The sequence below is a fragment of the Hemiscyllium ocellatum genome, chromosome 6 (assembly GCF_020745735.1).
Source record: "Hemiscyllium ocellatum isolate sHemOce1 chromosome 6, sHemOce1.pat.X.cur, whole genome shotgun sequence".
Classification (NCBI taxonomy): domain Eukaryota; kingdom Metazoa; phylum Chordata; class Chondrichthyes; order Orectolobiformes; family Hemiscylliidae; genus Hemiscyllium; species Hemiscyllium ocellatum.
The window spans coordinates 120,749,309-120,764,088 of record NC_083406.1 but is presented as its reverse complement, the minus strand read 5'-3'; the positions used below and the strand labels follow the sequence as shown (position 1 = coordinate 120,764,088).

The window sequence follows — 14,780 nt, the reverse complement described above, 5'->3', positions numbered from 1 at the left end:
CTCACTTTTTACTCGAATAAATTAATTGCAGGGCTGTTGGGAGTGAGCAGGGAATTGAACTATTTGGATAGCCATTCAGAGCGCTGATATAAGCCTGTTGGAATGAATGTGTTGTATCATTACTGTGGCCCAACAAAACTGGACAAGCTGAACTAGTTTGGTTACTTTTGTTAAAACGATTGTAGAGTTTATTGAATTGATTTTCTTCACTTTTATTTCTCTCTCCAAATGTAGCAACAATCCCATGAAGAGATTCCGGCTAAGAAACTCCGACTGACGAAACCCAGTAAATCGGCTGCCCTCCACATTGACTTGTGCAAATCCACAAATCCCACCGAAGCTCTCCAGTACCTGCTGCAGTTTGCCAAGAAGCCAGTGGAAGCAGAGAGTGTGGAGGGAGTTGTTCGCATTCTCCTGGATCACTACTATAAGGTGTGGTCACCACCACTCTACGCCATCTATATTTAGAGTCATAGAGATATACAGCACGGAAACAGACCCTTTGGTCCAACTCCTCCATGCCAACCAGATATTCCAACCTAATCTAGTCCCACTTGCCAGCACTCGGCCCATATCCCTCCAAACCCTTCCTATTCATCTACCCATCCAGATGCCTTTTCAATGTTGCAATTGTCCAAGCCTCCACCGCTTCCTCTAGCAGCTCATTCCATACACACACCACTCTCTGCCTGACAAAGTTGACCCTTAGGCCTCTTTTATATCTTTCTCCTCTCACCCTAAACCTATGCCTCAACCCAGGGAAAAAACCTTGTCTATTTACCCTATCCATGCCCTTTATGATTTTATAAATCTCTATAATGTCACCCCTGGGTCTTCGATGCTCCAGGGAGAACAGTCCAGCCTATTCAACCTCTCCCGATAGCTCAAATCCTCCAACACCGGCAACATCCTTGTAAATCTTTTCTGAACCCTTTCAAGTTTCACAATATCCTTCCGATAGGAAGGAGACCAGAATTGCACGCGGTATTCCAAAAGTGGCCTCACCAACGTCCTGTGCAGCTGCAACATGACTACCCAACTCCTCTCTTCAATACACTGACCAATAAAGGAAAGCATACCAAATTCCTTCTTCACTATCCTGTGACTCTACTTTAAAGGAGCTACGAACCTGCACTCCAAGGTCTCTTTGTTAGATCGTAAAACCATAAAATATAGGAGTGAAAGTAAGGCCATTTGACCCATCAAGTCTACTCTGCCATTAATCTTGGCTGATGGACATTTCAACTCCACTTACCTGCACTCTTCTCGTAGCCCTTAATTCCTTGCGAGATCAAGAATTTATCAATCTCTGCCTTGAAGACGCAGAACATCTTGGCCTCCACTGCACTTCGTGGCAATGAATTCCGGTTGAAGACATGTCTCCTCATTTCCGTTTGAAATTGACCCCCTCTAATTCTAAGGCTGTGCCCACAGGTCCTAGTCGCCCTGTCTATTGGAAACAACTTCCCAGCATCCACTCTTTCTAAGCCATGCATTATCTTATAAATTTCTATTAGATCTCCCCTCAAACTTCTGAACTCTAATGAATACAATCCCAGGATCCTCAGCCACTCATCATATATTAGGCCTACCATTCCAGGGGTCATCCATGTGAATCTCCGCTGGACACGCTCCAGTGCCGTCATGTCCTTCCTGAGGTGTGGGGCCCAAAATTGGACACAGTATTCTAAATGGGGCCTTACTAGAGCTTTATAAAGCCTCAGAAGCACATTGCTGCATTTATATTCCAACCCTCTGGAGATAAATGACAATATTACATTTGCTTTCTTAATCATGGACTCAACCTGCAAGTTCACCTTTCGAGAATCCTGGACTAGAACTCCCAGATCCCTTTGTACTTTGGCTTTATGAATTTTCTCGCCTTTTAGAAAATAATCCATGCCTGCGTTCTTTTTTCCAAAATGCAAGTGCTTACATTTGCTCACGTTGAATTTCATCAATCATTTCCTGGACCACTCTCCTAAACTGTCTGAATCTTTCTGCAGCCTTTCCACCTCCTCAGTACTACCTGCCTGTCCACCTAACTTCGTATCATTGGCAAACTTTGCCAGAATGGCCCCAGTCCCTTCATCCAAATCATTAATATATAAAGTGAACAGCTGTGGCCCCAACACTGAACCCTGCAGGACACCACTGTCACCGGATGCCATTCTGCGATAGAACCTTTATTTCTAACCCTCTGTTACCTTCGCTGTCATCTGCAAACTTATTAACTATACCTGCTGAGTTCACATCCAAATCATTTATATAAATGACAAAAAGTAGTGCACCAAGCACCAATCCTTGTGGCACTCCATTGGTCACAGGCCTCGAGTCTGAAAAACAACCCTCCACCACCACCCTCTGTCTTCTACTTTTGAGCCAGTTCTGTATCCAAATGGCTAGATCTCCCTGTATTCCATGAGATCTAACCTTGCTAACCAGTCTCCCATGGGGAACCTTGTCGAACGCCTTACTGAAGTTCATATAGATCGCACCCACCGCTCTGCCCTCATCAATCCTCTTTGTTGCTTCTTCAAAAAACTCTGTCAAGGTCGTGAGGCATGATTTCCCATGCACAAAGCAATGTTGACTATCCCTAATCAGTCCTTGCCTTTCCCACTACGTGTAAGTCTTGTCCCTCGGGATTCCCTCCAATGATGAACAATCTTCTGTAGCCGGGCAGCTAGTTTTTTTTTGCATCAAGTCCTATTTACCCACGCTGATTTACATTTGTTCCTGTTCCAGCAGTCCTCCATTTTAAAATTCACAGCTTTATGTTCAGATCCCACTTAGGCCTGACCTCGTTCCTACTATATTTTTCTTCAGGCCTAGAACCCTCCTAGATTTCATTATTCTTCAATTCTGGCATCTGAAATATTGATATTTTAATCACTCCACCGTTGATGGTTACCATTCAGTTGCCTGAGTCCAAAGCTCTGGAACTGGATCCACGAACATCAACTCCCTCCGTTCCTGATGCTCAGTAGCAGCATGTGTACCACTGACCAGATGCACTGCAGAAATGCACCGAGGCTGTCTAAACAGTACCTTTCAAATCCATGATCACTTTCATCTGGAAGGACAGGGCTGCAGGTACATGGGAACACTACCACCTGTAGGTTCCCCTCCAAACAGTGTGGTTGACTTTTAATTGCCCTTTGAAATGACATACCAAGGTACACAGTTTGGGAGCAATTAGGAACTGCAACAAATTATGACATTACCAGTGACACCCTCATGCCATGGAAGAATTTTTTTTTCGAAAGTAAGTCAGGAAGCTGGAGTTGGATGTGAATGCTTAGCCATGATCTCCTTTCCATGTCTTTTCGTAGATAACCCTCCAGTGTAGCAGGCTGTGGGCATGCATGTTTGTTTATTGACTTCTGTGTTTCCATTGCAGGAGAACGAGAGCTCAGTCAGGCTGAAGATTGCTTCTTTGATTGGATTGTTGTCAAAGACACCAGGCTTTGCTGCTGACTGCATCATAGACGATGTCATCGTTGCTCTCAACAATGAAAGTAAGTCTTGAAAGCAGCTTATTAGTGAACACTATTACATCAAAAAATAAAATATCCAAAAGATGATCCTTATTTAATATGTTACTTTTTAATACTTTTGAAGGATGGAGGTATTGTGATCAAGAGGCATAGATTTGAGGTAAGGGACAGGAGATGTGAGGGAAAAACATCTTAGCCCAGAGGGAGGTGGGAATCTAGAACTCACTGCCTGTAAGGGTGATGGAAGCAGAAATCCTCATAACATTTAAGAAGTGTTATTTTTATTCATTTACGCAATGAGGGTGTCACTGACGAGACCAGTATTTATTACTGACTCCTAATTGCTGTGTTGCAGGTGGTGATGAGCCATCACCTTAAGCAACTTCAGTCCATTTGGTGGCAATACCCCCCACAGGGCTGTTGTGGAGAGAGTGATGGGATTCTTACCCAACAACAATGATAACTCCATAAACACAGTGTATTTCCAAATGAGGATGACATCTGGCCTGGAGAGCTAATTACAGGTTGTAGGAGAAACATAGCAAATAGGAAAAAAAGTGAGCCATTTTGACTATTGAGTTTGCTCCATTGTTCAATATGATCGTGGCTGATACCCCATCTCATTGCTAACTTCCTGCCTTCTTCATACCTCTTGACAGCTTTATCCCCTCAAAGTGTATTTGTTTCTTCAGTATCTTCAGTGGCTTAGTTTAAGTGGCTTGACTCCTACTATATGTTTCAGGGTATTTCACCTGAGTGAAGAAGTTTCTCCTTTCTTTTGAAGTGGTTCACCCTGTATCCTGAGACCATGACTTTGTCCTAGACCTCCCACCCAGAGGGAACATCATCCCTGCATCTGATCTGTTCAGCCCTATCAAAATTTTATACTTTTCAATGAAAGCCCCTCTCATTCGTCTCATTCAGATTCAGTTGACCCAGACTCTTGTCATGAAAACCCTGCCATCCAAGAATCTGATGAGTGAGATGGTGGCGGAGCAGGGATCCTGAGCATGGAGCTCATCCACTTCATCTGCTTTTCTGTTTGTTTCTTTTTTCTGTTCTCTCTCTTCCCTTACTTACCTCTTGTCCTGAGCTTGGAAGGCAGCTAGAGATCCCAGCACAGGCTGATAGCGGGTGAGCTCTTACTTACTTTTCTGGGCGAGCATGGGATCTGGGAACTGAATTGGCGGCTGCTAGGTGAGTGGAGGTGACCTCAGCGATACAGGCCTAGCAGCATAAGATGGCACCTGAGGATCGGTGAATTCATCGTTGGTTGGTTTTTGGGACAACCGGTGGTGAAGCTGTGGTGGAAGGACATCACAGCAACATCAACAAGGTGGGCCCAGTGACAAAAGATGCACTTTGACATTGGTGGGTCCAGTGCAGGTGATGATGAGGTGGCAGTGGGGGAGAATCGGCTCAGCAGCGAGAGGGTGCACCTGGAGAACGGCAACTTTGGTGTTGGTTGTGTCTGCTGTAGACAGTGAGGAGGGATGGCAATGCAGGCTGACTCAGGACTGATGGACTCTCTTTAAGCTGTATCTTAAGCTGTAAGTTGCAACAACACTTAAAAGCTTTTCACTGTATTTTGCTGTTTTTCTCACACTGTAAAATACATATGACAATAAAATCAATTCATTAAAAATCGCTCAGTTATTCACTTACCCTTTGTCTGGCAAGCATATCTTCTCTTGGGCAAGGAAGCCAGAATTGCAGGCAGTGCACCAGGTGTGATCTTACCAAGGTCCTGGACAGCTTCAGGAGGATATCCTTGCTCCTGTACTTGAATTCTCTTGCAGTGGAGGTTAAGTGCTAATGCCTTTCTAACTGCTTGCTATGTTCTCATGTAGCTGTTGCCTTTGTCCTTCTAAGTCGTTGAGCTTGCAAGTTTGGAAGGTGCTATCTAAGGACCCTCTGAGTTGAAGTGCATTTTGTAAATAGTATGCACTGCTGCCACCTGTGTGTCAGTGATGGAGAGTGTGAATGTTGAAAATGTTGGATGAAATGTAAATCAAGCAAGCTGCTTTGTCCTGGATAGCTTTAAGCTTCTTGAGTGTTGGTGGAGCTGCAGCTGTCCAGACAAGTGAAGAGTATTCCATTACATTGCTGACTTGTGCTTTGTAGACACTAACGCAAATTATGAATGTAGATTGCCAGTCTTACGGGATATTTGTTTTTAGACGTGCTGTCTTGTTGCAGAGTCTCACCATGTTCTTGCACAGTTACTGGACACTATTCTGGTGATTGGTCTTCAGCTTCAGGACAATCTGCCCCTCGGCTTCCGGTTGGTTGAGATTGGATGTAAGGTAAGAATGGGTTAATTTAATTTTATTCTTTCATGGATCATGGGGAATCACCTGCAAGACCAGCATTTGTTAGCCACCCCAAACTCCTCAACTTTTCTGTAGCTGTTTGGTGCAGCTGAATGGCTTTTTCAGCCATTTCAGACTGCAGTTTGTTGGACTAGAGTCGCATGTAGTCTAGACCAGGTAGGGAGACAACAGACTCACTTCACTAAAGAATACCAGTGAAGCTGGTGGACTTGTACAGCAATCAATGATTGTTTCGTGGCCATTGTTACTGAGACCATTCCAGCATATTGATTTAATTTATTGTTTGAATGTCAGTTCCTCCAGTTGCCAGGATGAAATTTGAATGCATCTCATCTGAACATTGTCCTGGGCCTCTGGATAACTGGACACCATTTCCTCTTTAACAGGTCACTTTATTTTTATTTGCAAGTGAAACAACAGAGGAAATTATTTTTTATGGGCTACCTCTGGAAATATTTTGGGAACAGGAAAATCTCATTTACTCCACCCATTTTAAACTCAATCCACCTGCACTTATATCACAACTCAATGTCATAAAATGTCTCATGGCACTTCACTGGAGCATAGTCAAACAAAATATGATGCCCAGCCACACAAGGAGATGTTCAGCAAACTGAACAACTGTGAGATCAAACTTGAAGGCTTCAAACAACATCCTAAAGGACGAGAGAGAAGTGGAAAGGTTTGAGAGAAAATTTCATAAATGCAGTCCATTTGGTTGAAGCCAAGGTTGCCAGTGATGGAGCGATTTTAAAATTGAAGGTACTCAAAAGGCCAGAATTAGATGGGTCCATAGATTTCAGTGGGCTGAGAGACTGAAAAATTTACTGAGGAAGAGAGACCAGGTTTACTCAAGCTTCAGTCTCTTGTGTTCTTATCTTGGCCAAAGTTGAAGCATTTCCTGCCCAGTGTTCTGATCAATAGTCACCCCTCAGCCAACAAAGTAAATTATCTGGTGATTGCTGTTTGTGTGAGTTGTGCATGGATACCACAATTCCTAAGCTGCAGCATTCAAAAATTACCTCCTTGGCTGTAAAGCATCTTGGAACATCCTACAGTTAAGCAAGATGCTATATAAATGAAAGCCTTTCTACCTTTACCTTATGTGTGACTCTAAGGGTTTTTCTTTGCCATACTCAGCACTTAGCAGACACCTCACACATGGTGCGGAATAAATGCTTGCAGCTAATCGGTTGCCTGGGTTCTCTGGATAAGCTGGTGACGAAGGAGCTGGAAAACCTTGCTGCCAGAGATGTGCAGAAAATCATTAGCGACTCCTTCACTGACCAGGATCCCCGTGTACGAACAGCAGCAATGAAAGCCATGGTGAGTTTCGATTAATGCCTGTGGCCTATCCAGTAGGTATTCCCATCAGATTAGCACACAGGAGGTTGTGGGTTCAAATTCACTAGAGAGACTTGAGCACGCAATCTAGACTGGTACTCCCAGTGCGGTACTGAGGGAGTGCTGCTTTATTAAAAGAGCTGTCTCTTGACAAAACATTAAATTAGCACCCTTCTGAATTTTCCAGATGATGTAAAAGAACTCTTGGCAATATTTACACAAAGGACCAAGTTTCTCTCCTGTGTCTCAACCAATAATTATCATAAAATTTAACATCATTCAAAATTCATAATTCGATCATTATCACATTGCTGTTTGTGGGTTTTTGATGTGTGTGTAAAAGAAAAAAAGACTGCCTTTCCAACATTCTATGCTTCAAAAACAACGCTATGTTGACTGAAGTCCAGATGCTATATGTTGTGGTTCTGTTCGCCGAGCTGGGAATTTGTATTGCAGATGTTTTGTCCCCTGCCTAGGTGACATCCTCAGTGCTTGGGAGCCTCGTGTGAAGCGCTTCTGTGATGTTTCCTCCGGCATTTATAGTGGTTTGTCTCTGCCGCTTCCAGTTGTCAGTTCCAGCTGTCCGCTGCAGTGGCCGGTATATTGGGTCCAGGTCGATGTGCTTATTGATTGAATCTGTGGATGAGTGCCATGCCTCTAGGAATTCCCTGGCTGTTCCCAGAACCACAACAACGAGCACCTGAGCTACAAATCTTCTCACAAACTTTGAAGATGCTATATGTGATCCAATCATTTTTTACTGTGATATCAGACAACAACTTGCTTTTATCAGTTTAATGTAGTAAAGCATCCCAAAATTCTTCGCAGGACCTTGAGTCAGGCAGAGTGTGGCATTGAGCCATGTAAGGATATATTATAATATCCTTACATGGTGGCACGGTGGCACAGTGGTTAGCACTGCTGCCTCACAGTGCCTGAGACCCGGGTTCAATTCCTGACTCAGGCGACTGACTGTGTGGAGTTTACACGTTCTCCCTGTGTCTGCGTGGGTTTCCTCCGGGTGCTCCGGTTTCATCCCACAGTCCAAAGATGTGCAGGTCAGGTGAATTGGCCATGCTAAATTGTCCGTAGTGTTAGGTAAGGGGTATATGTAGGGGTATGAGTGGGTTGCGCTTCGGTGGGTCGGTGTAGACTTGTTGGGCCGAAGGGCCTGTTTCCACTCTGTAAGTAATCTAATAATAGGTGATCGAAAGCCTCATCAGAGGTTGATGTTTAAGCAGTGTTTTAAAAGGAGCTGTGAAAAGCAGAAAGGATTAGGAAAGGAATTCTGTATCTCAAGGCTCAGATAACTGGTTGAGGTTGGGGAAATGCAAAAGATTAGAGTTCACAGCATAGACCATTGAATCCCAAAGGTGTCTGAGGAGCTTTCAGTTTATTTTGTTTTATTTCTTCATGCATTGTGGGCATTGCAGGCAAGGCCAGCACTTGTTGCTCATCCTTGAAACAAGTGGATTCCTGAGCCATTTCAGAGGGCAGTTAAATGTCATTACATTGGATCTGGAGTCCTAAGTAACTCAGACTAGGTAATCTTGGCAGATTTTCTTCCCTAAAGTATATTAGTAAACAAGGTAGGCTCACATTACAATCAGTGATAGTTTGATGATTTCCCTCGGCAGGCTAGCTTTCAATGCCAGATTTTTAAAGTTGAATTTAAATTCCATCTGGAATAGTGGAGCATCTAAATGCAACAAGGACATTGCTGGAAATATAGAGCCTTAGTGGATAGAGAAGCAGGAAATATTGGAAATCCAGTTTTGAAGAAGAGTCCTATCGGACTCGGATGTTTCTCAGATTCTTTCAAATCTCCAGCATCTCACAGAATTATGATTTGTATAAATATACACCCCTTTCAGTCGATAGTCACTTTATTTTGCTGCAGCTGATCCTCTGTTGTGGTCCTTCAAGCTGCCTCATTGGCACTGCACTGGCGATCCTTGTTTGCCATGAGATTGTTTTCTCTGACTTGTTATGGACTAGGCCAGACCACTCAAAACATTCTTGCACAGGCAGCCCTAGACCATAGCTTTGCAACTTGTTTTGATAAGTGTACAGTCAAAATTACCTGGAGTAAGATAGCTAGATATAAAATCTTCGGGTAAAAAATGAGGTCTGCAGATGCTGGAGATCACTGCTGAAAATGTGTTGCTGGTTAAAGCACAGCAGGTTAGGCAGCATCCAAGGAACAGGAAGTTCGACGTTTCGAAGGGCTTATGCCCGAAACGTCGAATTTCCTATTCCTTGGATGCTGCCTAACCTGCTGTGCTTTAACCAGCAACACATTTTCAGCTAAGGTAGCTAGATAGACTACTAGATTTTAAAATAGGCAAAAATTTATTCATAAAGTAACACAATAAAGCATAAAGAATAGAATAAAGAACCCCAACAGAACTCAACCTATCCAACTAGACTTAATTATGCTGTTCCGAAAATACACAACAGTCCCAATAAGCAAACTCTCTTTAAAACACAGTATAGATGAAACACATGCTTACAGGTTGAAATTGAAGGGCAGAAAAGAGAGAGTTTCCACACAGCTCACTGAACTTCCCAGTTCAAGACTGAACTAAAACCGCTCAACTCAACTCTACTAGAGAGCTGATCACACCCCTCTCTTTATACAGGTCACTTCTCAAGCATTACCATTTTGTCCTGTAGTCTCATCTGTTTACATATAAACAAAAGGCCTCTCAAAATCCTTTTCACTCTGTACTAAACCAGACTGATCAGAGACTGGCCCAGTTTATTGCCTATCTGAAAAAAAGCAAGTTCAGTGTCTCTTTGAGCCAGGGAACAGCTTTTGGGGGGAAAAAGGGAGCTGCTTTGTCTCAGACTAACCACACATACACAACATTTAAATTCAGAAGGATGAGAGTGGGATCATGGTGAGCAGCACGGTGGGTCAGTGGTTCGTATTGTTGTCTCTCAGCACTAGGGGCCTAAGCTCGACTCCTGCCTTGGGCGACTGTGTGGAATTTGCACATTCTCCCCTTGTCTACGTGGGATTCCTCTGAGTGTTCTGGTTTCTTGCCACAGTCCAAAGGTGTGCAAGTTAGGTGGATTGACCATGCTAAATTGCCCCATGGTGTTCAGGGATGTGGAGGTTAGATACGTTAGCTGTGGGAAATATAGGGTAGGGTGATGGGTCTGTGTGTGATGCTGTTCGGGGGGTTGGTGTGGACTTGTTGGGCCGTATGACCTGCTTCCACACTGTAGAAGTTCTACATGATTGCCACAAAGCATGCAACAGCAAAATAAGTCAATAAACAAAGTATTAATTGTGGCTTAGAAAATCTGGGTTGTTTGTGTTTTATTTAGGGACACAGTAGATATGAACAGGCCACTTTCCCTCAAGCCTATTCCAACATTTGACTAGATCACAACTGTTTTTCAACCTAACATCTCTTTCCCACATTATCCCATATTCTTTGATATCTTTAATATCCATAAATCTATAGATTTATTATATTGATCTATCATTAATGGACCTAGTGTTTGATATGAGATTTGATTAATTGAATTACCACTGTGCGGCTATCTTACCCTAGCTACTGCATTTGTTACATTACAGCATTTTGAAAAGTATTGCTTCATTGGATGTGATGTGCTTTACGATGACCCAAAATTGACATAGGTCTCTTATGCAAGTTTAAATTCAACAGGCAGGGTGGGTGGCAAGTCCATGATAGCACTGTTCATCTGCAGGGTCACTGGTCAGTCTGCCTTCTCTTCTGTCGATAGGTAAGACAGGCCATAACATGGTAGTTACAGTGCAGCTGTGAGCTGTTTGTCGGGCTGCTCTGCTGAGAATAAGCGCATTTTCTTTTGTGCTTTATCCTAGTTGGAGTTGCATGAGCGAGGAATGAAGTTGCAGCAGATCATCTACTGTCAGGTAAGCACACACACACAAGCATCAAAGAGAGGGTGCAGAGAGGATTTCTCAGAAGACTTGAGGGCACTCTGTGGAGGCTCTGGAGAATGTGGATCATTCTCCTCGGTGCAGAGAGCATTGAAGGGAATTTGCTAGAGGTTTTCTTCAGGGGCTTTAACAGAGTACAAATATACAAACATAAGGATTAGGTGCAGGAGTAGGCTATTTAGCCCCTGAAACTTTTAAAGTAGTCATGACTGACCTAATTGTAACCTCTTCCCCATAATCCCATCAACTCCCTATAATATCTGGATCATGTACAGTTTTGGTCGTCTTATTTAAGAATGGATGTAAATGTGTTGGAGGGGATTCGGAGGAGCTTTACTAGATTGGGGTCAGTTATCTCAGTTAGCTAGACAGCTGGTTTAAGTTACAGAGTGATGCCAACAGTTTGGGTTCAAGTCCTGTACTGTACTCTCAACTTCACCCCTTGCCTGAGACATGGTGTCTTTTGGGTTAAACTCACCAACAGTCCTTCCCCCTTTCCCCACATTTTGGTTGATGTATATAAAATTCTAGATAGTCTTGACAAAATGGATGTGGAAAGGGTGATTACCTTCTGAGTGAGTCCAAGAGTGGGAGATGCTGTTGGGAAATGTTTTCTTTGAGGGCTGAGTGACCTGAAACACGCTGTCTCAGAAGGTGTGGAGGTGGGTTCATTGAATACTTTTAAGGTGAACGTAGATGAATTTTAGTTTTAGAGTAACGAATCAGAATTTATTAGAGGTTGATGGAAATGTAAAATTCTGAATGTAACCAGATCAGCCATAATCCTACTAAATGGTGGGACAGGCTTCAAAAGGTGAGTGACCTATTTCATCTCCTAATTCATAGGTTCATAACCTTTCAGATTCGTGCTTTCCAAGAATTTATCCATCCCTACCTTAAATTTATTTAAGCATTCTGCTTCCGGCACTTTGAGGAAGAGAATTCCAAAAGCTCATAACCCTCCTAAGAGAACAGTTTTGTCTTGCTTGTCTTAAACAGGCAAGCCTCTGTTTTTTATTGAACAGTTTTATTGAACCCCCTAGTTCTAAATTCTCCCATAAGGGGAAGCATTGTCTGCAGATCCACCCTGTGAAGACACTTAGGGATATTCAAAGTATCTTTTACTCTTTTAAACTCCCACAGATATAAGCCTAACCTGGACAACCCTAACTTGTGTGACAACAGGCTGTTTTGGTACAGTGGTAGTTTCCCAAGCTGTGAAACAGGAGGTCTATGTTCATGTCCCAGAGGTGTGTAATAACATCTCTAAACAAGTTTGATTAAAAATATCTACCTCACAAGACAAATTCCTTTTTGCAGACATTAACATAGTAAATCTTCTCTGAACTGCATTCAATGTAGTTATATATATTTTTAAATAGAGACTATACTCAGATGTGGTTTCACCAATGCCCTGTATAACTAAACCATAATCTTTCTACTATTGTATTCGATTTCTCAATAGTTGGGAAACCCCAGTTTCCCATTGTTCAATATCAACAATATCACTGGCGGCACGGTGGCACAGTGGTTAGCACTGCTGCCTCACAGCGCTAGGGACCTGGGTTCAATTCCCGCCTCAGGCGACTGACTGTGTGGAGTTTGCACGTTCTCCCCGTGTCTGCGTGGGTTTCCTCCGGGTGCTCCGGTTTCCTCCCACCGTCCAAAGATGTGCGGGTCAGGTGAATTGGTCATGCTAAATTGCCCGTAGTGTTAGGTAAGGGGTAAATGTAGGGGTATGGGTGGGTTGCGCTTCGGCGGGTCGGTGTGGACTTGTTGGGCCGAAGGGCCTGTTTCCACACTGTAAATCTAATCTAAACAGTAACATTCTATTAACTTTGCCAATTACTTGTTATACCTAAATACTAGTCTTTTGTGATTCATAATCTAGGACACCTGGATCCCCCTTATCTCAGATTCTGTAATCTCTCAACATTTAGTTAATATGTTCCTTTTGTATTCTTACTGCTAAAATGGGCAATTTCATATTTTCCCACATCATACTCAACTTTTCACATCTTTACCTACATTCCTTCAGTCAAGAAGATAGGAGATACCTACATTATTGTCATCTTTGGCCATGAGACAATTTGTGTCTGTCTAATTGCATCCCTCAGAGGCATCAACAAAATGTGCCATTGAACATGAGTGATGCTGACTGCTTTGCTTTATCTTGTTTCCTTTCACAAAGGCTTGCAAAGCTTTATCAGACGACTATGAGCAAGTGCGCTCTGTGGCCGTGCAGCTAGTGTGGGTCCTCAGTCAGCTATACCCTGACAGGTTGGTGTTACTTCATTAACGCATATCTGAAGGAGATTTAGACTCAACCCTTGAACTGAAATCCCAATGTGATATTGTCTCATTGATTAAAGGATTGTGTACTGTACATCAGACAAGACAAATGTTCCAACTGTAATTGCTGTCAAAGGGGGAAAATGCGAGCTGGGATGGTGAGGCATGGTTGTCGTGTTGGGCCAGAAAACATGCAGTTACAGCTCATTCCTTCCCCAAACACCCAAACGTTCTTCCTATTCACCTTGCAATGATGAAAGAACCGGCTACTTAAAAGATGCTTGACTGGGGACAAACTGAGGTTTTTGAAACTCCTCCACAAACAAGGCACCCTCCTTGTCCCTAACCCCCTATGTAATATTTATGTACAAGTGAATGATTAGTGACTGGATGGGTAGTAGGTTTCTTTGTGGGGTTAATTTGTCGGTGTCTTTTAATGAAAGTGGGTACTTGGAGTAAAAGGAAGATTTGAGGATGTTCTTTCAGCGGCCTGCATGAATTGGTACACAATGTCCCTATCTTCACAATACTGTCTCCGTTGCTTTAGTATAGTTCCTATTCCATCATCCAATGAGGAAATTCGCCTCGTCGATGATGCATTCGGGAAGGTTTGTCACATGGTGAATGACGGATCCTGGCTAGTGAGAGTACAAGCAGCCAAGTTGTTGGTAGGTTTTATCTTGGTGATTAATTGCTTAGCGCTACTGGATAATAATCATTTGTGTTAAGTTCTGTGCCTGTGCTATACTTAGTTCTTGTGTTATACTCTAACCATGAGAAACAAGGCTTCTGTGGTGGCTCAGTTGAGAGCTCTCTCTCTCTGAGTCAGAAAACTGTCAGTGTTAGGTCTTACTCCAGATACTGCCTGACCTGCGTGCTTTTCCAGTACCACACTCTTGACGCTAATCTCTAGCATCTGCAGTCCTCACTTTCGTCTCACTACGGATACTCCCAGTGTTATACTGAAAGAGCGCTGCACTGTCAGCAAATTTTTGGATGAGAATTTAAACCACAGCCCCATTCTGCCCCCTTAGTGGATATAAAAGATCCTATTTTGTCGTTTTGGAAGGCAGGTAAGTTTGTGTCCTCTTGGCCAATATTCCCCCCTCAACTAATCATCTAATTAGCACATTGCTGATTGTGGGAGCTTCCTATGCTCAAATTGGTTGCCACATTTCCTACATTAGAATAATATCTGCACTTGAAAAGAAATACTTAACTGTCAAACGTTTTAGACCGTGAGGAATTCTATATAAATGGCAGTCTTTTTATTCTTGTATGGGATGTGGCCATTACTGATTGGACCAGCATTTGTTGCCCATCCCTAATTATCCTTCAACTGCATAACAGATGGGTAATCTGAAGGGCAGTTAA

General features: G+C 43.0%; 1 protein-coding gene across 1 annotated transcript in view; it reads left to right on the top strand.

The window, feature by feature from the left end:
* ints4 (integrator complex subunit 4) overlaps positions 1-14,780 on the top strand; it is a 60,525-nt gene that overhangs the window by 6,034 nt on the left and 39,711 nt on the right. The window contains exons 2-8 of the mRNA XM_060826333.1: positions 235-432; positions 3,404-3,521; positions 5,700-5,806; positions 6,974-7,159; positions 11,037-11,087; positions 13,306-13,394; positions 13,954-14,074. Coding sequence (XP_060682316.1) covers positions 235-432; positions 3,404-3,521; positions 5,700-5,806; positions 6,974-7,159; positions 11,037-11,087; positions 13,306-13,394; positions 13,954-14,074 — 870 coding nt within the window. The remainder of the gene's footprint in view (positions 1-234; positions 433-3,403; positions 3,522-5,699; positions 5,807-6,973; positions 7,160-11,036; positions 11,088-13,305; positions 13,395-13,953; positions 14,075-14,780) is intronic.